Source organism: Myzus persicae, unplaced genomic scaffold (genome assembly GCF_001856785.1).
Source record: "Myzus persicae strain clone G006 unplaced genomic scaffold, MPER_G0061.0, whole genome shotgun sequence".
Classification (NCBI taxonomy): Eukaryota; Metazoa; Arthropoda; class Insecta; order Hemiptera; family Aphididae; genus Myzus; species Myzus persicae.
In genome coordinates this window covers 209577-235577 of record NW_019101601.1, presented here as the reverse complement: position 1 = coordinate 235577, position 26001 = coordinate 209577, and the positions used below count along the sequence as shown (strand labels likewise).

At 26.3% G+C, this 26001-nt stretch overlaps 2 protein-coding genes across 5 annotated transcripts; one reads left to right on the top strand and one right to left on the bottom strand.

Moving 5' to 3' along the window:
* Positions 1–636: 636 nt before the first annotated feature.
* On the bottom strand, positions 637–9381 carry LOC111029814 (protein Hook homolog 3-like). The gene is made up of 17 exons (XM_022308999.1): positions 9325–9381; positions 9111–9188; positions 8569–8654; positions 8326–8398; positions 7941–8043; positions 6446–6526; positions 6156–6382; positions 5885–6038; positions 5354–5631; positions 4980–5144; positions 4784–4923; positions 4572–4712; positions 4246–4412; positions 3608–3813; positions 3387–3458; positions 1988–2092; positions 637–923 (listed from the first exon to the last, which is right to left on the bottom strand). Exons 2-17 carry the CDS (start codon positions 9168–9170, stop codon positions 882–884), a joined length of 2100 nt encoding a protein of 699 aa, XP_022164691.1. The 5' UTR covers positions 9171–9188; positions 9325–9381; the 3' UTR covers positions 637–881.
* A 4702-nt stretch (positions 9382–14083) lies between these two features.
* LOC111029824 lies at positions 14084–21447 on the top strand. 4 transcript variants are annotated; one of them, XM_022309021.1, is made up of 5 exons: positions 14084–15470; positions 15560–15713; positions 18696–18785; positions 19475–19648; positions 20088–21447. In XM_022309021.1, exons 3-5 carry the CDS (start codon positions 18734–18736, stop codon positions 20330–20332), a joined length of 471 nt encoding a protein of 156 aa, XP_022164713.1. In that variant the 5' UTR covers positions 14084–15470; positions 15560–15713; positions 18696–18733; the 3' UTR covers positions 20333–21447. The 4 variants fall into 4 exon arrangements, with proteins under 4 accessions (XP_022164713.1, XP_022164712.1, XP_022164715.1 ...); XM_022309020.1 differs by having other exon boundaries at positions 14084–15713; XM_022309023.1 differs by lacking the exons at positions 14084–15470; positions 15560–15713 and adding an exon at positions 15748–15990.
* The last annotated feature ends 4554 nt before the right edge of the window (positions 21448–26001 follow it).

The following is a 26001-nucleotide window of genomic DNA, read 5'->3' as shown; positions in this document are numbered from 1 at the left end:
GTCTAGCAGTCCTATTTCTTTTATTTTTCTAATTTGAGCACTGATTATTTTGGTTTGATAAACATATTGTTACCCAACTCAACAACAATGAAATGTATTCAAATAAATAATAATCGGACATTTTGGAAAAGTAAAAAACTATTTTAAAATAAAAATTAAGTTTCAAGTACAATAGCTCGAATTCTTGAACTTATAGCCTATGATTCAAATATATTTATTTAGGTACCCTCAAATCAAGTTTATTATTTTTATCTAACATACATCAATGTATTTTTTAAATAGCTTATTTTAATAGAACACTACATTATTTTCGAACAAATAATTTAGATATACAATATATTTTTAAGTCTGAAATTTTCATGCTTTCTCCTAGTTACTTGTTAGTTGAGGTAGGATTTTAAAGGGTTTAAGGATTAATTAATACTTCGGCTTGACAAATAGTTCATCAGAATAATAGGTAATGGAAGTACTGCATTCAAGACTTACTTAGAAGGGATAACAGATTATGTAAATCTAAAAATAAGTCATAACTACAAATGTTATTATGTATAAAATAAGCTTAGGGGCGACTAATGAGTTATCAAAATTATTTTATGTTATCATCAAAACAAAATTGGTATTAGGATTAGGATTAAAGCAGGATTTATTTTATGTCGAGCCTTTTAAATAACTAGCTTTTCTAATAATTATAACTACTTACTAGCTATTAATAAACAAAAACGTGATACAGGAGTCAGAATGGAAATAGTTTACATGAAAATGATAATTTGGTTTTTAAACTGGTGTGCATACTACTTACTTGCAGTCCTTATGTTAAATTAGTTGTTTTATTGTTTTTTCTTGTATACTTAGAATATTTGAAAAACAAACTAAGTACTATTTTATGGAGATTTACCTCTATATTTTCTATGATTTTGTACTACCTAAAAACAAGGAACAAAAATATATATATATAAATACATTAAATACATATTATTATAGATTAATTATTATTTAAAATTTCATTCTAAGGACAGTATACCAGGGAAGTTTCTTTACAATTTTTCAATGTTTTTATAAGTATTATTTACAACTGTTGTTATTATTATTTTGAACTGAATTTGTTACTTAAAGTATTTATTATTATTATTAACAATAATGCAAATTTAAAAACGTTAGCTTTACATATTCAAAAACTTCTTACTTCAAAATTTAGTAAAAGTGTTTATCATGTTTTACTTTTATAATAAAGTTGTTTATTAAAATACCTATAATAAATGAAAAACAATAAGAAATTTATTATTAAGATATTTTTAAATAATAGGAGATTCATACCTCTGCAGGTTAGGCATTTAGTCAGATACATAAATGTGAAAACTGTTACAAGTAGGACACAGCCTGAATTGATGGCACTATATTAGGCTTAAACTCTTAAGAGGACGCCTGCATGCATAGTATTCGTCATACAAAATAGTACATTCTAAATAATTCATTTACTCTGTTATGTTTAATTTTAGAGCGAATTGACAAATTACCAAATTTAGAATTAACAATATTATCTAGTGACATAGGGTTTTTTTAATATTTTTATTTTAAAGCTAGTTATGAGCATTTTAAAATATTAAATTTTTTGTACATTTTTTAAATACTCACAACTTGCTTTATAATTAAAATAATAAAAACCTACATAATCCATTGGATAATATTCTTATTTCTAAATTTGGTAATAGGTCAATGCACTCACAAACTTGAGCAAAACAGAGTTTAATGAATTGTTTAGAATGTACTATTTACAATGTTATGTTTGTAAGAGGGGTATGGCATCCTCTTAACAGATAATAATCTTTTGGGTCCCAAGGTCATTAAACCCATTAGGTTTTTGATATTTGCTTGTTATTATATGTATCATTTTTATGTTTGGGGAAAATTTTTAAAACAAATAATGTGTACAAGAAGACAGTATTTTGATTTAAAAAATAATTTTCTTGGTTATAATAGGTGACTCAACTGTTTTATTGGTTTGTTGTCTGTGCTTTGATAGAAATGTTTGAGTTTGTAGCAGTCCTTGATTCATTACTCTCTGATCAACAGATTCTTGCATCTTAGTTTGGGCCTAAAGATTATAAATAATACAAACAATTATACAAAAGTAATTACATAGTTATTTGCAATAATTAAACAAATAAGAGTAATTATTTTGAAATATTAAAACATGTTTAATGTTTTCAAGTCAGTGGTGGCTCTCATGTTGGTTTAACATGAGTATCCAACCCAATATTATTAGTGGATACTAGATAAACAAAATAATATATATTTTTCTAGCATTTTTCTTCTGAATTCACAGTCTGACAAGTTTTCCTAAGTTCTGATATTGGTATATAGTTATGGGGAGGGTCAGTCATTTCTAAAGTATAACCAGCGAAAGAAGCGTTTTTAGACCCTTTCAATCCTTTGTACACCTTCCTCAATATAAGGAGACCTTAAACAGAACCGTATTCCAAAACCAATTGTACTTGTGATGGGAAAAACATTAAGAGGCAATTTACTTGGTCAAAGTCTGACACATTTCAACAAATAAAACCCAATATAGGTAGAGCTTGATAAGTGATGAATTTGCCATGAGTACTAAAAGATAGAGATGGTACTGATATAAATCTTAAATATTCTACAAGATCTACTCGAGGCAGGCATTTGTTATGAATTATGTAATCAAAATTAATCTTTTTATGTGTTCTGAAAAATGTCAATAACTGGTATTTATCAAAATTGAAAGAGAATCCAACCAAATTACATCAACCAACTAGTTTATGTAGAGAATTTTGCAGTACAGTCATCTGGAGTTGTAATTTTATGAACAAATTTAGAATCATCGACAAATAATAGTATTTTATAAGGGGAGATAATCTTCAATAAGGTATTAATGAAAATATTAAATAAAAGTGGTGATAAATGTGCATCTTGAGATACCTACATCAATTGTTGCTTTTATGTTCTCCGATTTATTATTAAGCATGTCGACAAATTGAAATCTATCACTGACGTATGATTGAATCCACAATAACAGTGGATTTTCCACACCCAGCTTATCTAAAGTAAGTATTAATGAATAAATGAAATCTGTATGAATAACATCTATTTGTAAGTGGAGTTCAAAAGCATCTTAAACATATTATGTTGAAGTCTGCCATTTAGTGACTGCGAATCTACCAGGAATGAAACCGTGTCGAACTTTGGACAGTATTGATTTGAATTTTCTTTAAAACCAGCAATTTAATAAGCTTACCGATAAGAGTTATGTGTATTTAAAAATGTTTGTTTTTGTTTTTACTTAACAATTATGGAGTGCAAACTTCCCCATAAACCAGCTCTAACTGTAATTGTGCACAGATAATAGTTAAACAACTTACTAGTTTGTAAAATGCAGTAGATATTAATTTTTCTTCAATCTCTTGTGATGTTTTGTAGCTTTCCTGTTCTTTCTGAAATAACAATTTATAATTAATACTACATTTTTTTAACATACTTAAAAGAACATAACTATTCAACAGCCAATCAGTTTGGCTTTAAGGTTTTAAATAAGAGTTTTTGATGTATAAATCTATAATAATTTACTAGTTACAATACACACCTTCAAATCACTTATTTCTTTATTGGCTTTTAATAGTCTATTTTCTAATACACTTGTGTCGACATCAGATAATGATACGTTTTTAGAGTCCATAGATTTAACAACTGATTTTGCTTTTTCTATGAATTTTTTATGTTTCTCTTCCCATTCTTGTATTTCTATATCTTTCTGATGTAGAGAAACTTGCAAAATATTTATGAATTGATCTAAAAAATAATATAAAATTATACATTGGTTTGAATTTAGATAAATTAAGTTAAAATTTTATTTGAACACGATAATTTACATTCTACTAATCGGTAATCTACATGCTATAATGGCTCTACAGCCATAAGTTCTGTGACATGTCTTGGAGTATACTTGTGAGTGATTTTTATTATTTAACCCACAATATCAAGAATTAAATGGAAAAAAAAGAAATGGTACAGGATTTAAACCTGAAACTCACTCGCCGGGCGTGTAACAGTGAGCCATAGCGATCTTATCATAATATCCACTTCAATATTCTCCTACTTAGGCCGAAATGGCAGTGTGTATGGTTGAAGATATTGTACACGGGTTGCTATTGTGCTTGTATTTTGTACCTTTAAACTGGCTCTTTACATACCGCGTCAGCTACCTAATATTTGTTCACCCACCTTTATCTGATATGGTCGTATTTTTTTCTTCAATATCCAATGACCGTGTATCTTTTTCACACTGTAATTGACTTTGTAGTTCTTTAATTTTGGAATTCCATTCATTGGTATTTTCTGTTTGTTCTTTTAATTCAGATTCTAATTCTAAAATCTTTTGATTAGCTTTTCTAAAATGCAATAATTTTATAAACATTAAATACAAATATAAATAATTTGATACCCGAGCAAGTTATTGAAAATATAAAAAATCTAATTAAATTTTATTATATTATGAATTTAATAAACTCGAAAAACTAATTTTTTTAAAGAAATACATAAAAATGTACCTGTTATCTAAACGCAGTTCATTATACTGTTGTCTCGTATTATCCAACATACTTTGAAGAACTGAAATTTTATCTTCTTCCGGTTCTTTTTGATTCATTTTTAGCATTGTGTTCTCGTGCTGAAGCCTTACTAATTTCTGTCTACATATTTATAAAATTACATAAAACAAGATAGTTATTGATAGAACATTAATTTTATCATGTTAACAAACTTGAGGTCCATTGCTGATTCCATGTCATCGTCAGCAGTTGTTTGAGAATGTTCAAGTGTACTCGTCTTTTTCATTTGAGTTTGACAACATTTTAATTCTTCATTTGCTTCTTTTAATGAATCCCTCTCAATAACTAATCTCTAAAAATTTTTTAAAATTAATGAATATCAAAACAGAAAAATATATTATTGTTTACATCTTTCTCTTTCTGCAAAGTGTTTAAGTTTTCTAATAATTTTTTTGATTCAAATTCCAATTTATCGATTTTGTTTGTCTCATCATTTAATGTATGGTGTAGTTCAGTGACTTGTTTTTTATACATTTCTAATTGTGATTTCCACACGGAGGACTTCTTTATTTCCTATAAACAAAAATATGAACATACTTATATATTTTTAAAATTAATATAAGAATAAAGAAGTGAATAAAATATCAACTTATAATACTGAAATTGAAGTTTAAAGGGATTGAATACCAATGAACTATTAAGAATTCTATGCTAAACACAGCTAAGAAGTACAACTGTAGATATTTGAGTTAACTGTATAAGAATAAAAAAAAAAACTTTACCTGTTCTAATTCCATATTTTGTTGAATATAAGCTATATTTTTTGTTTCCAATATCTTCACTTGTCGTTTTAGATCACCTAGTTCTTCTAGTTTTTTTTTATAGGACTGAATGGTTGATTCATACTTTTCAACTCTATCAGCTGTATCTCGAAGAATATCTAATTCATCTTTGAGAAGTCTAGCTTCTCCGGCAGTTTCTTGTAATAAATCAAATTTAGTTTTCAATTCAGCCATATCTCTTTCTTGTGTCTTGAGTTTTATTCGATAGTCATCTCTAGCTGAAATATGTATTATATTATTAGTATACTATAAAAGGGGTCTCCAACATTTCAAGGTGGGCTGAATGTTTTGAATTATCGGTGGGAAGGGATAATGAGATTAAAAAGAAAGAAAAATCTTATTGTATTATTTTCACCCAAATAGGAAAAAATGATTTTGCATACTGCTGGCCATAGGTAACTTTGTTCTAAAATAATACTTAATTTAATACTTATTTGTAATATTTATAACTAATTAATAAATAAAACTTACACGTTTCAGCTTTGTACAATTCTTCTTTTAGTTCTTCAATCTGTCTTCTTTGACCACTACCCTTTAGAGGATCTTCAACACTTTCTAAAAGTCGTTCTTCTAAATGTCTTTTTTCATCTAAAATGTATGTTTTTTCTTCTTGTAATAAACTTATCTGAAAAAAAGTTATACAATCGGTTATAATTATATATATAAATAACCTATTTGTTATGCCTTATAGTACAAAGTTCAAACATATGTATATTAATAATAATAAATATATTTTAGTTACTTGAGAATCAAGCTCAAGACAGCGTTGAGTCATTTGGTCTCTAGCTTTGGTAACAGATTGAAGTTCATCAATAAGTTGTTGAATTTGTTCTTGGTGATCGGTATCTACTCCGAGACTAGTAGCGATTATACTTTGAGGATGTCCTTGTATCCTTTCCAAATCTTGTATAGACTGCATTATTACTGTCTGGGAATTTTCATCCATTGATCTAATATTTGTTATGTAATCTATAATAGTTAACTTATTTAAATTAATTATTTCCAAGCCAAATGTATAAGTTATTTTTTTACCTTGAGCATTACGACAGTTAACAGCACATCCCAATATGAGTTGCAACAAACGAGCTAATTCCATTGTATCATCTTGGTCTCCTGTTAAAAAATATTTTATTTTTTCTCATACATATTTGGTTGAATACAAATATCTTATTTCAAATAATTTAATTTATAAGTTGCTGTCTTATAGATTCTTAGCAATGAATATATTGATTTTATAATGATGACATTTTTATTTATTTTTGTCTCCTGTACTTTTTTTGGTGCAGTAAAATACTTCAATATTATCTTTTCTGGTAGCAAAGTGAATCTATAAGTGGTTCAGAGGTCAAACTATATCTTACTCATGATTGGAGAAAAAAAATTGTCAAAAATGGAAATTAATAGATAAATCTTGATTTGACTAAATCGATTTTCTTATTTTGTAATAATTTTAAAATTAATAACCATCGATACTTGAAATTTTCACCAAACTATTTTATAAGCTTATAAACATGGTACACTTTTCAAAATATTTTGACTCATTGAACTATTTATAGACATTTTTAATTTTCTAAAAATATCAAAAGATCTTTGTAAATCATCATTTAAATATAGGCACAAATTAAATCAAATTTTGAGGAACTGCATATAATTTTAAGCAAACTAATGGGGGGCTCTCCACACACCTTAACATAAAAGGTATTCTATAGAAACCAAAGATATTTTCAACATATAATGTATTAGTTGATTGAAACAAATAAAATACTATGAGAGTCCGTAATTTAGAATAATTAATGTCATCGATAAGGTACAGGTTTGATAAGAAATTGGTTATTATTGCTTTTATTTATATTTTCAGAATCAATAATTTTTAACTTGTAAACAACCAACATTGTAGCATAGGCATAGGTGTACACATTATTCATACAAATGATTTGTGTTAATAATTTGAGCTATTCAATATAATGCATTAAAAACCCTTAAAATCTCAAGTGTTATAAAACGCTTTATAAATCCCAACAAATGCACTAAAAGTTTTATAAATGTATTGAAATCTCAACAAATTCAGTATATAATTCATTGTAAGTATAATTAAAAGAATCATAATGTGAAAAATATAAATCTATCGAATATGAAATTCTTTGTTTAAGTCATTATTAATTTAATACGATATGCATACAGAATGTGTAAAATATTTATAAGATTAAAATTAAGTAAATAAAAATAATTCATAAAAATATAAAAATATACTATTAATTTCTTTAAATTATGGCATTTTTATAATTATTTCCCATGATTTGGGTATCTATATTTTTAATGAGCCCTTCATTAATACTATGGATGCATGAGTTCAGTAAATAAGTTAAAAGCTTCAATATTCTTCTTTACACTTGTCTTCTTCTACAGCCAATCTAAGTATTGCTATTAGGACATAGCTCATGAAGCCAACATTTAATGTTTAATAAAAAATTGCTCACACCCTCTCACACACCCTATAAGTTAAATATTAAATAATTTAATAAATTACCTATTTTTATAACATCTGGTTTTACAAAATTGCCCATATGTTGTGTGTCACAATCTTGATAGAAATCTTGAATTTTTTCAACAATCTTTTTTAAATTACTAACCTGAAATAAAGTGTCAATTTTAAGTTAGTTGTAAGTGAATAATGATTATAATTTAAATGTAATAATGTACATACTATTCTTTTAAAACTTATTTTTTGTAATTACTTTTAATTGTGTTGAATGGTAAGTTATACCACTTTAAAAATATTTGACTGACACAATTAAGTGCAACTTTTAAAATACCCAAAATGTTTGTAAATATATTTACAACACACATGGTTGCAGTAACAATCAATTAACCATTAATTTTACTTAAAAATGCATAAAACAAAATATAATTACCTTAAGCCTCCAATTATTTCCCACATCTTTTTTTATTTTTGAAAACCAATTGTCATCAAAACATTCAGGAGCACTGGAAATAAAATATAAACCTTAACTAAATAATAATTAACCGTTATTTATTTAAATAAAATGTCAGCTTCACTAACTTTAGGTACCTAGCAAAATTTTTTTTAAATTCTAATAAACATACATTTTTGTAATTACTTAGAACAATTTTGGTTTAATTTAGAAAATACTTACATTTGATTCAATGCTTCAGCTAATGCTACACCATCAGTAATTTCATATAAAGTTCGATGTGGAGTTTTGAGATGTAATGTTTGCAACTAAAATTATTTAAAATTATTTAAAATATAAACACACATATACTAAATAATTATTAAATTGACTAATAAATAATAATTACAAAATACAATTTAGAATTAATAACAGTTTTTACATTTTCTGGTTACTAAATACGTATTATATTCATATCTTGTGCTAGCCACTATTTTTTCGCAGACCATCATCTGTACAACTTCGAGCTTAATACATTTTAGGTTAATTATATTTTTATTTTCTATTGTCATTAATTAGTGTGTTATTTACCTTGTGCTGATAGTTTAGAAATTTAAAATATTAAAAAAATATATATTATTACAATGATAATGATTAGCTTATCAAACTATTGATCTATTGAATCTGCGAATTTAAAATAATATCTTTTTGTTAAAGATTACCTACTAAGTTAGATAGTTACTATCTAGCTAAAGAATAATATAAGTTAGTAAAATAAAACGAACCCATTTCAGTAGAACATTGCAAAGATCTTTATTCTCTATTCTTGTAGTTTGGAATTCCATTGTTGTATTGATTTATGACTAATAAATAAACAATTTAAAATTATTATACTTAATATCTAAAATATAAATATTTACACTAGTATATACTGTTTTTAAAATCTAAAAATTGAAATTTAACTCTAAAGAAAAATAATTTAACCAAAGTGAAACATACCATTAAATATTGTTTTATATGATACAAAATATAATAATAATAATTAATAATAAGCTGAAAAAATAGTAATAACGAGTTGCACAGCTTAATTAATTACTATTTAGAATTAGTTTATTTGGTTTATTTAAATGTTTATGTTTTATCCATATAATAACAAACATGATTAGATACACGATGTCACAATCATTTGATATCAAAAACTAAAATCATCTCTTATCAGCTATTATCACTATGATGATAAATAAACATTTAGTAATGCTATTTTATTGGTAACTGGTAAGTTCCAAGTGGTAATCTTAATTTCAATGATATTTACGACGTTGATAAATAGGTTTCTATAAGTAATACTATTATTTCGTAGGTAATGAATTTGTTCACAAATATGTAGACACTAGACTTTAATACCTATTAGTTGCATCAAATTAATATTTTAATATAGTTTTTACAGGTATTATACATGATATAGGTAGATACTTAATACCTTATTATATTTTATACTTTTATTGATAAGTAGGTTGGTACTTTTCAGTATTTATCTTGTTGTTATATTTTGTTTTTTTGGAAATATTTACTTGAAAAACAATAATAAATTGAATATTTGCGATATCATGTGGAATATGACAGACTTTCAGTAAGTCATCGTAGACACAAGGTTGTCTAGAGGTTTATCACAGATCTATGCGACTATTTTCAGTTTAATAAAAAATCAAAATATTATTTTTGACCATTTTCAAAATAATATACAACACTCACATAACTGTGTGACAGCTGCAATAAAAAAAGGGGCAATGTATGGATTTCGCTCTGCTGTACAGTAGGTTAAAAGTGGGTCACTGAATTTTATGTTGTTAAATTTGAATTCAATGATATAAAATCATTATATACGTAAAACGATTCTGTAAGGAGACGGTCTGTCAGCTTATAATAATATTACTTTTACTTAGGATATTTGACGATATTGCTGTTATATTATTAAGTTAGGTATTAGGTAATTTATTTTACAATTATGCATTACTGCATTAGTTCCGCACCACAGCAGATTAGATTAATTTTTTCCAAAATGTTGCGTTAGAAATTTCATTGTGTTTAGTAATACTGTACACAATAAAATAATGTATAAATAATAACAATTTTTTACAACAATACATTTACACATTGTCAAGATTATGATGAATTTCGTCCAAATTTGTTCTTAAAATGTATGTACAAATTGACTGTTTTTTATATTTTTTGGTTGCAGTTGAACTATTTGTAAGAATTCTTGTTTAAATGTTCAATCCTTAGCTATACAAATTGAATGTTTTATAATTTTTTAACTACAGTAAATTTGCAATTGTCAATATTATGATGGGCCTACGGATTTTTAAAATTTCTCAACTGCTAATATAACTACTTATAAGAAGCCTTGTATTACATTTTCAAGGTTTTGATCCAAATAAAATATTATTGACATTTATAGAATAAAAAACTAAAAAAATTGAAAATTAGAATGCATTAAATTTGCATTCAGTTAATATCCAATGCCAAACTTTAAACGCTAGAAAAAATTAATTTAACCTTCCTGTAAATTTTTTTTTTGATAAATGTAGGAAAATGTAAGGGGAATCTCGTATTCAATTTTAATATCTTAGATGTAAAGAGAAAAATTTCTACGAATATCCTAATCAAAATAATTTGAACATTTTCGTGATTTTAACGAATTTTGTTAAAATTCTAAATTGAAACGCTCATAAATAATTATGTTGGATTTCCACTATCAGCAACTTACGAGGAACCTCCTATTACTTTTTTAAGTTTGTTTTTAGATCGAGAAAAAAAATTCAAATAGATAATAAATAAAAAAAAACTAAAAAAACTCAAATTTTTCTTATGCCTGCAAATACCTATCTCAGAAAGATTCAACATATTTCGAAAATGTTATAGTGCAAGGAAATTGCTTACATAAACATTCAGTGAAAATGTTCTTTAAAATTTTCTATTGGAAATACTTTTGACCCCCAAAAGTACTACCAAAGTTATTACAACTAGATTCAATTTGCTACCAGAAAAGATGATGTTGAAGAAAATTGAAGTATTTTTGAAGCCTAAAAAGGTGATGATAGACGCATATACAAAATAAACAAATAAATAGAAATAAATAAAATTCTAATTGAATATTTATATCAGAATCTAAAATATTTTCATAACTACTTATATACTTAAAAAAAAATGTATAAAAAAACTAAAAATATATTTTTTTTTATATTTATTAAGATTTTAAACTTAACTTCCTGAATCAAATTTGGTTTGCCCCGTTTCCTTTCTCCGCAATAGGTACCTGGTACTTTAATCCATCATTATGTCTAACCGATCGAAAGATTATTAATTGTGTACAGATGACTCAAGCCATAAGAATGATGGATGCCTGGAACAGAAGTCTATTTTGAGAACACCTATATTTATTAATTATTAGTTTATTTCCTCTTGCAGGTTATGACACCAGAATAAATCAGCATATAGAAAAATGTGGGAATAAGGTACATATTTTGTTATATTTTTTGCTACCTATGTGTCTGGAATAATTTTTAACCTATTTTTAGAGGTTGTAAAAATAGTAATGAGGTTTTCTGATTTTTTTAAAGAAGTTTTTTGAAACTACATACAATTGTTTAGCACGTTTATGCTCACACAAATATTATTGATATAATCTGTAGAAATAACTTCGATATTATAAGTATTAAACAAATAATACTATATTAAAATCGACCATATTTTTGTGTACATTTTTATTGAATTCTAAAGTTTTGTAAAAATAAGTAGTTAAAATTGAAGGTAATTAATCCAGCAAATAATTAACTATTCTATGTGTCTATGTGCCTCATATTTACTTTCTTACTATTCAATTCTTAGTAGGCAGTAGATACTCAATACAATTTACTAAATTTCTAACCTTTCGCAAACAAATTATTTTGTGTGCAACGAAAATTTATTATAATAAAAGGGGTGAAGTAGATTTGCAGTATGCCAGTATAGTTGTATAATAAACTTGTAGTAATATTAGCAGGTATCGAATGTCATTGAGTTAGTCGTTCAATCACTGTAAAAGTGTAATGGATTATGGACATGTTACATTTAAATGTAATAGTAAATCAATGTTAGGTACATACCTACGAAAAATAATTTGTGTCGGTCACGGCCTGCCAATATTTCTAAGGATATATTATTTTTTTTATTGATCATTTAATCATATATTTTCGCTTCAACGACTCAGGCCATTAACATGACATTATATTATATACATTCATATTTTTACAATAACTTATTCAGTTAAAAATAATTATTTAAAGATAAATTATGTTACATTTATATCGGTGTTATTGTTTTTATTCTATTTGTAATACGGTAATTTAAATTAATTGTTGCCACGTAAAATTTTGAATTGCTGATAAACAGTGTGAATATTAGGTTTGTTGTATACTTTCATGCTTTTTTAAATAATTTTTACAAAAGTTGCATATAGGTATCTTTTATTGTATTAATATATTAACTAGGTTATCTTCTGCTATGCTACTTCATTATCGCCAGATATTGGTGACATTTTTTGTTTCATGTTTGAAATGATTTCATTAAAGTTATCGAGTTATGGAGATAATATAATATGGTTGATAAAAATGATTTTTTTTAAGTACACAAACATTTTTATTTTTGAGTAAAAAAAGCTTAAAATGTAGGTAATACAATAAAGTGTATTTTGACAAAATTGGACACTATAAACAAAAAATAACAGTTTTAGTTATTTCGTTGTAATACATTAAAAAATATTCGTTACTACTTACTGCAGCGTATATGATTATTTACTATATGTATTATGCACAATGATATTTTCAAAATATTTTTATGATTTTATGCTATTTATAATACGAACTTATTCATACCATTCATTGACTTATAAGTTAATTATAGCTTGTAATATTATAAGATATGACATTATTGTAATAGTTACTTATTATTACCATGACACATGCGATTTGTTTTTGACAAAATTAGTTCATCCTACCGTATTTACAAATATAATGTATTAAAAATATAAAATATCCTTAGAAATATATATGCTGACTAACCACCTTTGGTGAAATTGGATTGGTTGGTTTACTTTTATTTATTTACCCAAAATAGCTGAATAAATAATATGTACTTAGTTGTATTAAATATTTAAAAATTCTAATTCTAATGAATAAAAATAACAGTTAATTTCAAGAATACCTACAACTTCTGAACTGTAGGAAAAATAATACACTCATGAGGGGTCTAAGTGTAGAGTGTTTTAAGGAATATAATTTGGACATTTATTGTTTATTATATTAATATAAATTATAAATACCTATACACGTCAAGTTGATACATTGTGTGAAAGTTAAAATATGAGCATGAGTGTTAAGTCATTTATTAAATGTACGTTTCAAACCAGGATAAGTCGTTCTGCTGTAATAGGTCGTGACTCAAATTTCGAGTGTACACGAGTGTAGAACTTTTAATAGGTAGGTCGCTGTAATTGAAATGGATATGTTTAATTCGAATTCAATGCCAATCAAAATTCATGACATACAAAAAACAATTAAGAGTGGAAAATGTAGTCAAGTCTCAAGTGTCATTTATTGTTGACTTAAAACAAAAAAAGTAAACTGATTTTATCAAAAACTGGTTTTGCGTGAGTATTTACGTTTTTTGTAATTTTTTAGCTGTTTTACCAGATAATTTGAAAAGTACTAAAAATTATTTACTTTTGACCACTTCTATAGAAATAAAGGCAATAAAGTATAATAGTATCAAATTACCTACCAAACAACACTCTCAACGTTAATGATTGATTTATTTTTATTGCTCACCAAAAAAAATATATAAAACAAATCCAGTACATTTATCACTCCACTCGGATTCTAAAATTTACCTTTATAACCACAAACCACAGACCACAGTGTCAAGTGTGTATATGAAATCACAAAATACCAATAGCTATATTGTCCTAACACAGTAACACTCAAAACTTATTAGTACATTGTATGGTACGTCGATACAGCCATACAGGTATAATATATTATAGCTTAGGTTATAGGTGTATTCAGAACTACGATAATAATGATTATAAACGGTAATATCATTTTAATTGAGATCTTAGGTTCTGAGCGGTATTACAATGATTTTATAATTTTTTTCTTTCGATTTGTCCATACTTGTTGAACAGTAAAACTGTTTTGATCTTCAACATTGAGGGTTATATTGGTTGCTATTTTAATTATCAAATTGGTATTTTGGTCAAAAGTAGGAGATTTCTAGTACTTTTGTTAGTAAATAATAATTTAGAAAAATATTTAGAAAACTAAGTAGGAAATTAGAAATATTTACATGACACCCGTTTTCGACAAAATCGATTCCATAACGGAATTACCGATAACACTTGAGTACTTGACGTATAATTCAGTATAATTCACTAACATTTATACATTTATATTAGAATTTTCATTAGTTCATGACATAATTTAAAAAATATTATTTTAACAGCATACATTGCAGATGAAGAGCTCGATTTATGTGTAGGCAGGTACTGAAAATTGTTTTTTATTCAAGAAAATCAAATCTGTACAAAACACCAGCTGTGAACATCAATCCGAAAGCTCACACTGGGGTCCTTCCTATACATATATATAACATTAGGTATATATAAATATAATTCAGTTTGCCGCCACACACGTTGCATCGCATATCGCTCGACAGAATATACACTCACACACACACACACACGTATACATATATATATATATATGTATGAGTTCACTGACTATAATCTCTCCAATATACAGAATCATAATATACTCGTTCATGTCGTAATAAAACATTTTTTTCTCTTATTCACACACATGCACTGGCACGCGTGTGTATATAAATAATTAAAAATAATAAAAGCTCTGACCATTATACATGGCATGTATCACATATATACCTATATAGTAGTTCCCGGTAAACAGTTTAATGGGATATTTTTTTCTTTCTTTTTATACTGTAAACAGAGACAACTGCTCCAGTATCCCATCCCTAGCAACGGTTGCTAGGGCGCCGCCTACGTCATCATCCCTTCGATTATTACGTTCGGCACCCGACTACCCTCTTGGGTGTGTAGATAATATTACGTTAACGTAGTAATTTTTATTATTTTAAAGAATGTATACTCAAATCATTTACATACATCGATGTTTCACAGCCATTGTTTTGGTGAAGAGAAAATGTTATCGCGTTTATTATCGCGAATAAGTCGACGCTAACACTGCAGCTTCCAGCGGAACGTCTATAACGCGAAATCGTACGCCGCAGCAGTGGAATATACTGCAGTTACCTATGTGATTCGATAAACGACTGTGAGTATACGCGCTTTTATAATATTATATTGGATGTTAATTTAGATCTATTTGCTCCGTGTTATGTGATGTACGATTTTTGATTAGTTGGCGATTGTATAATAGGTACTCGAGTTCACGACACATTTATTATATTAATTCGCATACATTTTTCATTTTGTGCGAAGGAAATAGATTTAAATTTTAAAATACTTAAATGTGCTGCACAAATCGTTGTCATTGCGTTTGGTCAATTCGTTTGTATACAAAAATTTCAGCAAATAAGCTTCGATCATTGGTGATGTATACATTTCCTATTTTCATTAACAGTTGATTTATTTAATTTTTATATCGTAAATTAACATCATGAGAAACTTTAAATAGCTAAATAAGTACGAAAAAAATTCTTTCTATTATTTTAGTAAAACAATTGCCATTACTTTAACAGTCTTAAACGAAACTAAAATTTACTTCAGTATAAACAATGTACATATATTATCTTAGAGACCAAAGTAAAATAAGTGTTTGCCTTAACTTATTCAGATATTCTGATAATAAATAAAAATCTTTCACAGTGAGTTTTAATTATTTTATCTACATTAAACGTGTTATCTATTAATTTATCTTTCTCGTATTTGTATACCTACATCAAAAAGTCAAAACGAAATTAATTTGGACATATCGTATACTATTTTAAATGCAATATTGCCATTAAACATTTTAGTTAGCTTATCATTTGGAAGCATTTAAGCTATTTTAATATATATTATAAGAAACTAAATAATACATTTATATTATAGATTAAACACCCGGCAACGAATAGTGAGGTGGGAAAAGACATTTACATTTTTTTTTTTTTTAAGGGTTTTTATTAATAAACCAATCAAAATTATATTATTTTTAATCAAAATTAGTATCTGAATACCTAGATATTTAAAACATTAGTGGTACACTATTGCCTATATTATAGACTTTATTAGAGTATTTGTATATTTGTAAAAACCTACTGATCCAAGGCTCTGGTAAAAATGTTAAATAGTAATGGTTGATTGAATTTGTAGGCATTTCGAAAATACGACGTAGTTCCCTTCTAGTTTCCTATATTTTGTATCTACTTTAAAAATTAATTATCGTGTTCGGAAAAAATTAATTAGTATCAGACTAAAGAATATTAATGTAACGTTTAATATTTATTACACTTAAATTATGGGAATAGTATTCCTACAAGATTGAATTTGGCTTTTAAAATTCAAATAAGTTAGTCAAAAGTCTTGAGTTTTATACATAGGTAAATAGGTTATCTATTTGTTTTGTATAAATGTATAGTTATGATTGTTTAGTGGAATGTGGATAGGTAGTAGATTGATTACCACGATGACGTTAAACTATACTACGGGTTATGAGTTATAACCCTTGCATTAATTAATAAATCTCATCGAGATTTTCAAAAATGTACTCCCTTGTATTAAGTTTATAATAAACATTGTAAATTTGTAAAATTGAAAATTCAATAATAATTAAATATTTTACTTAACAACTGAGAATAAATATATTATTTTATTATTAATTTTTGCATAATATGGAAAATTATTTATGTTTATATTTTATATAATTTTCAATACCTACCTTGGTGTAGGTATTCTACATTGTTACATTGATGATAGCCATAGGTATCAGAAACATAAATCATTTCTTTTTAAACATCTCATATATCATATTGTTGTATTGTGTTGTTCTTGTTTCAGTATGGAAATTTTTAATAAATACTTTAGCAATTTTCTTTTTAACAACAGTAAATTCCATAGAAAACTATAATTTTAATTTTAACCTTCCAAAAATGTAATCATATGATATTGCTACTAATGTAGATAGGTGAAATAAGCATTTAACATTTTTACTCAAATACTTCAGTGATTCCAGATATTTAAAATATCTGAGACTTTTGCAAATAAAATTCAATATTTTAAGTAAAAGCTTTAAAAGTTGTAAATTATTTTTATTTAAGTAAGTGAATACATGGGTATTAATAATTATATACTAAATATAGCAAAACAACATTTAAAATTGTATAAACTATATTTTTAGTAGGTATGTAGTACCTATAGACCTATACATACCTATATTTATTAATACTTCTAAATTTGTGGTGCATAATTTCCATTTATAGAAATCTGAGTTGACAAATATGGGCTCCATTGTATTTTCTCTACATATTTCTTGCAAAAAGGATATAATAATATACCTATATATTTTTAGAAGCATTTGTGTTGAACTGTTGGCAATCGGAAAATTAACTTATATACGTACCTATAAATTATAACATATTATTATGAAATTGGTATTTTCGTATTTCATAATATTATTCCAATATTTTTTGTAAAAAAAAATGGTAATTTACTGAATGCCAACTCAAACAGGTACTGAATCTATAAATTTGCAAACTGATACATACAACATACATAATGTACGTTTGTGTGTGTGCGGAGGGGGGTGAGACACCCCTACACTCCCCTTCAGGACGGCACTGTTGAAATTAAAGCTGCATTAGTGCATTATTATATAATTGGTACATTCAATTGAATTAAAGACTTAAGTAAACTCAATATTTAATTTATGGAACAATGTACCACATGAACTACTATTAAAAACTTATATTAAATGAACACTATGTTAACTAGTCAGTCTTTTTCATTTTTATATTTTGAGATATTTTGTATGTAGGTCATAAGAGCAAAGGGATATAATATGTGGTTTCAGGTTTCTTTCAAGATCTTTGGTTTGGAATTCCTTGTAAATGTTCCTATGGTCATTCTTCATAGTATGAATATTATAAATTTATAACAATAATTATTTATTTTGTACAATAGATAAGCTTACTATACCTGTATAAATGTCACTATTACGTATATGAATAAAATAAGGAGCATACTTATATAATAGTGATTAGTGGCTAGGTCCTATCAGCTATATCTATCTATAAATGTTGTTTTATTTTTTTTGCAGATTGTGGTATTGTCCTTCAAAGGCAAATTCTAAAAGGAATGATCATATACTTGTTAGATATCTCAATAGTTTTAATGAGTATTTTACAAGGTAAATATGAAAATATTACTAGTGCATGTAACAATATTTACTATCTCATTAATTTTTTGATTTATCATAACAGATTACCTACTTTTAATGACATAATTATAATTCATAAGTAGGGCTCAGATTTTAAAGCACACTTAATAACAAAAAAAACATAAAACCGTTTGAAAAAACCAAAAAAAAAAAACACGACCAAAAATTTACGTAAACCAAATATAAAATTTAATTGGAAAAAAAAATAACTACCACACATACTTCGTTTTTATTTTTTGCTAGATTCTCAGTAGTGAAAATGATTATTGTCAAACGAAATGATCTTTGACTACACTATGTTTAATACGTTTAATAATCAAGCCGATAAACGAAAACAATAATAATCCAATCATTTAATGGTCTTTACATTTCTTATTAATTCAATTACATTTTTTTTATGACTATAGCACAATAAACATATTAAAATACCACAGCTGAAATAATTGCAAAAAAAGCATTTACTTAAATAAAAAAAAGTAAAAATAAATGGGTTCATTTGGAATCCGAATGTCATGAAACGAATAATTTATGTAGAAGAATTAGATTTCTATCTCCTATATATGAAGAGAAGCATATGCTTTAAAATCCGAGCCCTATTATAATTGTTGTCGATTGAGTTTTAACTTTTAATAAATAAATTTATATACTTATCGTTTTAGGCACATCGTGTATAAATTGCTTTAAATGTTCATCTTTGAACGGAAGTAATGCAAATTGTGAAGATCCGTTTAACCCAGCAATGTCCACGTACATAGAAAAGTGCATGGTTCCAAAAAGAGGTCATGTAGGAATGTTTCCAGCAAATTTTTGTACTAAAATCATTGGAAGAAATGGTAAGTCAAACACAAATCTATTGTTAAACGATATTTAGTGTGTTTATTTAAATTCACAAGAAGGTAACACACTAAACACTGTATCAAATTATGTACTTATATTAAGTATAAAATATAAATACTCACACTCTATTCATCAATATTTTAAATTAATTTATCAAATAGGTACTAAAAATAATCCAAAATATCATAACAATTTTATAGGAATTTTCCAATAATCAATTATTTATATAGGCACAAGAATTTTAATTACGTGGCTGTATATAATATATATTTATATGTACATTTTAATCAAGTATAAAGTAATTTCTTGAAAAATCGAAAAATCGTTACATACTAACTTACCTGTGCGGCTGTGTTTCTGTGGGCTGTATAATGAGTGTGTCATTGTTGGTTAGTTAAAATAAATATTAACTATTAACTCTTAATTATGTTGCAGTGTTAACCCATGAAATTATGGTCATCAGACAATGTGCCATGAAAACTATGGACTCTCAGTGCGGTGAATTCAAATACCAAGATCACACCATGAACGGATGTATTCTCACCTGTGATTTCGATGGGTGTAATTCAGGACAAAATAATAAGCCTAATACCGTGTTACAAATTACGCTTTCTTCGCTGCTGCTAGTACTAACATCATACTATATCAACAAAACTATTGAATGTTTTCAAATTACTTAGAATAATTATTTGATGAATAATCAAATATCTAGCTTTTCAATGTATATTTTATAATTGTTAAGTAATTCATCCATTCTTTATTGTTATGATATTATTATTATTATTATTATTACATTATTACATAATATACATACAAATTAAAACTGAAATAGGGACGATGATATCACGTAACCTTATTTTTAAAAAAAATTATTATTAATTACAATACAACTATGTGTTCTTAATACCGTTCTTCCCGATTCCCGTTATTAATCTATCATCTATATTTATCTACCATAGTTCTTATTATTATTATTGAAAATATCGAGCCTTTAATCTTGTATTTTCTTAGACTTAATACGAATGATGTGTCAACTGTCAAGTGCCATTATAATAATTGTTTATATGTTAACTATTATGCAACATTCGATACCTACAGGTTGCTGGCCTGGTTAGGTATACATATTTTGGTTCAAAATAATATATAATATACAAGCTTAAATAAAATTATACAATTTTTTTTTCAAATTTTCAATCCTTGTTTTGCTAAAATTATTATACGATTATTATAATATTATGTTTATGCTAATATAAGTTAGTCATTTAAGTAAATCAACGCTGTGATTATTTTGATCTAAATTGTAAACATTTGATTACCTGGTTATTAGAAGGATAAATATTGTTATTGAATCGAGCAAAATTATGATTTTAAATATTTATAGTTTACATTTGTTGACTAGTATTGTAGACGATATTGTGTCCATAATCAAAAGTAGGAGTATATTATAATGTACGTAGTATTTAATTGCTATTTAATTGATTTACTTTCATAGTTTATCCTATGAATTCTTTGGAAATGTTATATTACAGTTGTTTATAATTAAAGTTATTTTATTTGTTTACTGTATTTTGCTATTTTTTATTCGTTTAAAAACTAAATATTGATAAAAATATAGAAAAAGATTATTCTGACTTCATAGTGTAATCCTATTTATATGTGTCAAAATTATCGGTACCGAACTACCTTATTTATGCCTGTATATTGTATGTATAACTAAACTTGATGACTATGTGGAGGTACAAATTTGCATACCTACCTAGTGATGTATGATAAAATAATAAATAAAAATAACCAAGTTGTGGTTATTTTTTGGAGTTGAGTTTTACCTATCCATCAGCTTTTATAGGCTCTCTATTATAATAAAATACTATACCTAGTCTATTAGATTCTTCTTACTTATTCAAAATCATAATTTATTTATTAACTTTTATACATAGGTACTGATAGCCACCAGCAAATCTACTATTGTAGGTACTGAATACACTTAAGACTAACACAAAGTAATTATTTTAAAAGTTTTATGTTGTTCATCACTAAAAATTATGTTTATAAGTTTATTGTAGCATTAACGTTCTGAACTCTATACTTTAAGTTTAAAAACTGTATTCTACCGTATACCGGCTGGTTAAGCGGTTCAGCCACTCACGCCCTAAACTAACCTATAAAGTTATAAAAAAGTTGTTTAAGTATAAAAAAAAGTGCCAGTACTAGAGCAATATAGTTACTTGTTACTGGTTCATAGGTACTAATTATTATTGATTGATGATTCACTCTCCTATAAGCTCTACATGACCATATAAATACAATAAATATAGAGATGATCTGAAAATCAAGCGTGAATCTTAACCATATGTACCTATCATAATTTGTATAACCATTAACTATTGATATATTATAAGTTCATAGAACACGGAACCTAGTTATAACTTGTGTTAGATATTTGTTCTCAACTGTTATTCATTAATTTTAAAAGCTACATAAAAATTTAAAAATAAGAATCGTACTATTATAACTTATATGAACTACCTACTTTTAAAATCGGTGTAATTATTACTAGGTACTTAAATCACAGTGAACTAACCACATTTTAAAATGTTTTTAGATAGGTGATTTATTAATAGACAGAAGTTCTATTGAACCAACTATTTTATAGATAGAAAACGATTAGGTACACACAATTTGTGATCAAATTAAAAACATTTTAATAATCCTTTTTATTACCAATGCTTAACGGGGTGTCAACATATTGTCGTGGACAGTTGTAGTGGACAGAGAAGATTCAAAATATTTTAGCGAATAATTATAATATGTAAAATAAATAAACCAAAGAGGAAAACGCTCAACCTGATGTGGAAACGGTACTAAAAATAAAATTCACCTTTGTCAAAAGTTTAAACGTCCTTTCTACTTAGCATTTACGGCGGTTGCATGGCCCGCATAGTTTGGATTCTCACAGCATAGCCTCATCACTACTACGCAATATATTTCCGGCCACTGATGATACCGAAAATAACTCGAATCGTCGTACTTACACACATGCAATATAAACCTATAGGTATTATTTATGCAATATGTAGGTACCTATAGAGTACACACGAAAGTATTTTCTGTAATTAAATTCCTGATTGTCGGGCATTGTACTAAACGTGACGTGTGCGATAATTAATTTTAAATTGTTGTTAAGATTTAAAAATAACATCATAATAATATGTAGTAGTACGAATAAGCTTTAAGTAATTGATTTTCGGTTCAAATGTATATATTTATATACCTACCGCCAATATCCGAAATATTACTGCTGATCACGATTAAAGATATATTAAAGCCTAAAGGTCATACTACACAGTACACATTATATATTAAAAATATTTAGACATGTTCCTCATATCTTTAATCGTACTGCTGATACATATTTTAGACGTTTTTAGACGTACCTCTAATAAGGTTCTATAATAAGCCTATTTAAGTTACAGTCAAGCTCGAATATGAGGGGGGTTTGGGGGTTCACCCCAACCCCCCATAAATATTATATATAAATATAGTTCATAAATTTAATTTAAGTAAGTAACTTGATTATAATAATTTACACGTGGTCATGTGGGTACTTAATAATATGATAACTATGTTTGATTATTCCAAAAATACTCGAAATTGCTCGAAAAACTCCATGGTATGGTCAGTACTCACAGTATTAGCATTATTGGTAATTATATCGTGCCTACCCATTAAATAAGTTGAACAGTTGAGATATTTTGGAAGAAATTAGTATCAGTTTGTGTATCACTGTGTAACGTATTTGCGACCTACTAATATTTCTGAATAGTTTTTTATTTGATTATTTCAATAAAATGTCAACTCGCACTAATTCCCATAATCACAAAAAACAAATTTTTTCACCGCAACACAAGTTGTTCCCAAAAATATGCTACAAATTTGAAATGGATAAAAATTACTTTGAAATTTATTCTGAATTTCTAGGTATGAAAGTCAACAGAAGATAAAAATCCAACTTTTGAAAATAAAATAAACTAACAAACCAGAAAAATACCGACCAAAGCCAGCTACTAAAACAGTTATAATTTTATCTTGTTAGTAATTGGTATAAACCTTACTTAAGGCAAGCCAGCAATTAATTTTATAAAAACAATTTTAAATAAAGACTTTTTAATTAAATGCATTTTATTTAATAAGCACAAATATTGATATTTAATAAAAATGGCCACTGGTTACATTTTTGAAATATACATCAGATATTATTCTAGAACATATCATTCAGAAATTGTATCTTAAATTTCGGATAAGAATTTATATATTATACGAACTACAAAATACGGAGGTGAATCAACGGCATTTAAAATATCAATTATTTTATATTGATTATTGTTCAGTCCATTTTATATTAGTAATTGATTTCTTACCAAAATTATAAAGTAAAAAAAATATATATTCATGAGTACTTCTTCTACAAACTCGAAATTTAGGACATCACACGAGTAGAATATAATATTTGAAAAATAAACCAGTAGAAAATATATATTTTTATTTATAATAGGTACCTTTATTTTATTTTATCATCAAGACTATAATTTTACTTCACAGGTACATTGATTATTGACGATTTTAGATATTTTTATACACCTATAAATGACATACAACTAAAATCAATTATAAAATACTATATGTTTCATATAGCCGTACTTCTATGATACTTGACGCTTACCTACAATTTGCTATAAATTACTCAATATGGTTCGAATATTAGAACCTAAGAACCTGAAATAGCTACTGGTTAAAACCTTTATAGTAAAGTAGATCGTCATTTTGATTTCCAAATTTCATAAGTCATAACTACGAATATCATTATGATATCTAAGTAATTTTGCAGTTTTCAATAAATTCCAATTTGTTAGGTATAGATGCAAAAAATATATAAAAATAACTTGATCAGCATAACAATTAACAACAATCAATAATATGGTGATAACCTATGACTTAATATTGTTATTTTAAATAAATAAAATGATTATCAACAAACAATATAATACTCATAAAGGATTTTAAATTGGAAATAATTGAGGTCAAGTATAAAAGTTGACATTTGTAGTTTAATCATAACAATCATCTGACCAATCATCCTAAGTGGCACGGCGTGTATCAATAAGTTTAAGTATCATTATATTTCTTACTCTACATTTGACAGATTGCAATAATTACAATATACGTGGAATCGAAATGTTTAAAATATTCTATGACATCTACATCAAGGGGTTTCTACCATTGTCCCATCTTTTTTCAATTTAAAATTAGCTACAAACCAAAGCGCTCACATATTGCGATGTACAATAATTTATTTTTAGTTTTTGGCTGAACGAATAATTAAATACATTTTTGATTCTGAGCTGCAAAACGATGAATCTATTGATTTTACAATGCGTTTTCATTCTATTTTATTTTTTTTGCATGTCTGACATCACCTTTTAGGTAATCATCTATAGTTATTAGTTTTTGAATTACAACAAAATAAGAAAATTGCTATATGAGAAATGGAGTGAATGATCAATGTTGTATTAATTTCAACTTCAAACGCTCATAAAATTTAATTTAGCTTTAGTAGAATATTTTTTGTTTTGACAAAGGTAAACAAACTTATAAGGCATCTTGTATTAAATTTTAAAATCTAAGATATAATAAGAAACATTTTTATGAATTTCTAACTCAAAATAATTTGCAATTTTTCGTGATTTTTACGAATTTTGTCAAAATTTTAAATTCAAAAGGTCATACAATATTATTGCGGATTTAAGCTCAACTTTTTTTATAATTTCCACTAACAACTGCAACTTATGAGGAATTTTGTATTACATTTTCAAGTTTTTTGATAGCGCTAAACATTTTTTATCGACATTAGTTTAAAAAAAACAAATAATGATCGAAAATTTCATATGCTCATATAAAAAGTTCAACACGAGTCACAATATTTTGAAAATGTTATGGTGTGTAGCAAATGCGAAAACAAACATTCAATGAAAATGTCATGTGTCTATGGTTATTATTTTTAAAGTTTCAATTAAAACCAAAATCGATTTTTTCAAAAACTGGTTTTGTGTAAAAGTTCCCGGTTTTCCTTAATATTTTGTTTGTTTTTCCTGTAGATTTTGAAAAACGTTGGGAATTTCAAATTTTGACCTTTCAAACCAATAAAATTCACTCTTCTACCAGAAAAGTTGCTGTTGAAGAAAATTGAAGCACTTCTCTGCCTTAAACCATGATGATGGACACAAAAATAAAAGAATAAAATAAAAAACTCATATTATTGTAAAAGTAATACATTTATCGCTCCTCTCAGAAT

What these genes read in the sequence shown, in the direction of transcription:
- LOC111029814 (XM_022308999.1), bottom strand. Translation starts at nt 9,170, where the DNA reads ATGGAATTCCAAACTACAAGAATAGAGAATAAAGATCTTTGCAATGTT. An exon ending in GCTGAAGCATTGAATCAAAT is followed by an intron (nt 8,399 to 8,568) that starts GTAAGTATTTTC and finishes TTTTATTTCCAG; the next exon opens with TGCTCCTGAATGTTTTGATG. An exon ending in GAAATAATTGGAGGCTTAAG is followed by an intron (nt 8,044 to 8,325) that starts GTAATTATATTT and finishes ACTTTATTTCAG; the next exon opens with GTTAGTAATTTAAAAAAGAT.
- LOC111029824 (XM_022309021.1), top strand. Translation starts at nt 18,734, where the DNA reads ATGATCATATACTTGTTAGATATCTCAATAGTTTTAATGAGTATTTTA. An exon ending in TTTAATGAGTATTTTACAAG is followed by an intron (nt 18,786 to 19,474) that starts GTAAATATGAAA and finishes TTATCGTTTTAG; the next exon opens with GCACATCGTGTATAAATTGC. An exon ending in TAAAATCATTGGAAGAAATG is followed by an intron (nt 19,649 to 20,087) that starts GTAAGTCAAACA and finishes ATTATGTTGCAG; the next exon opens with TGTTAACCCATGAAATTATG.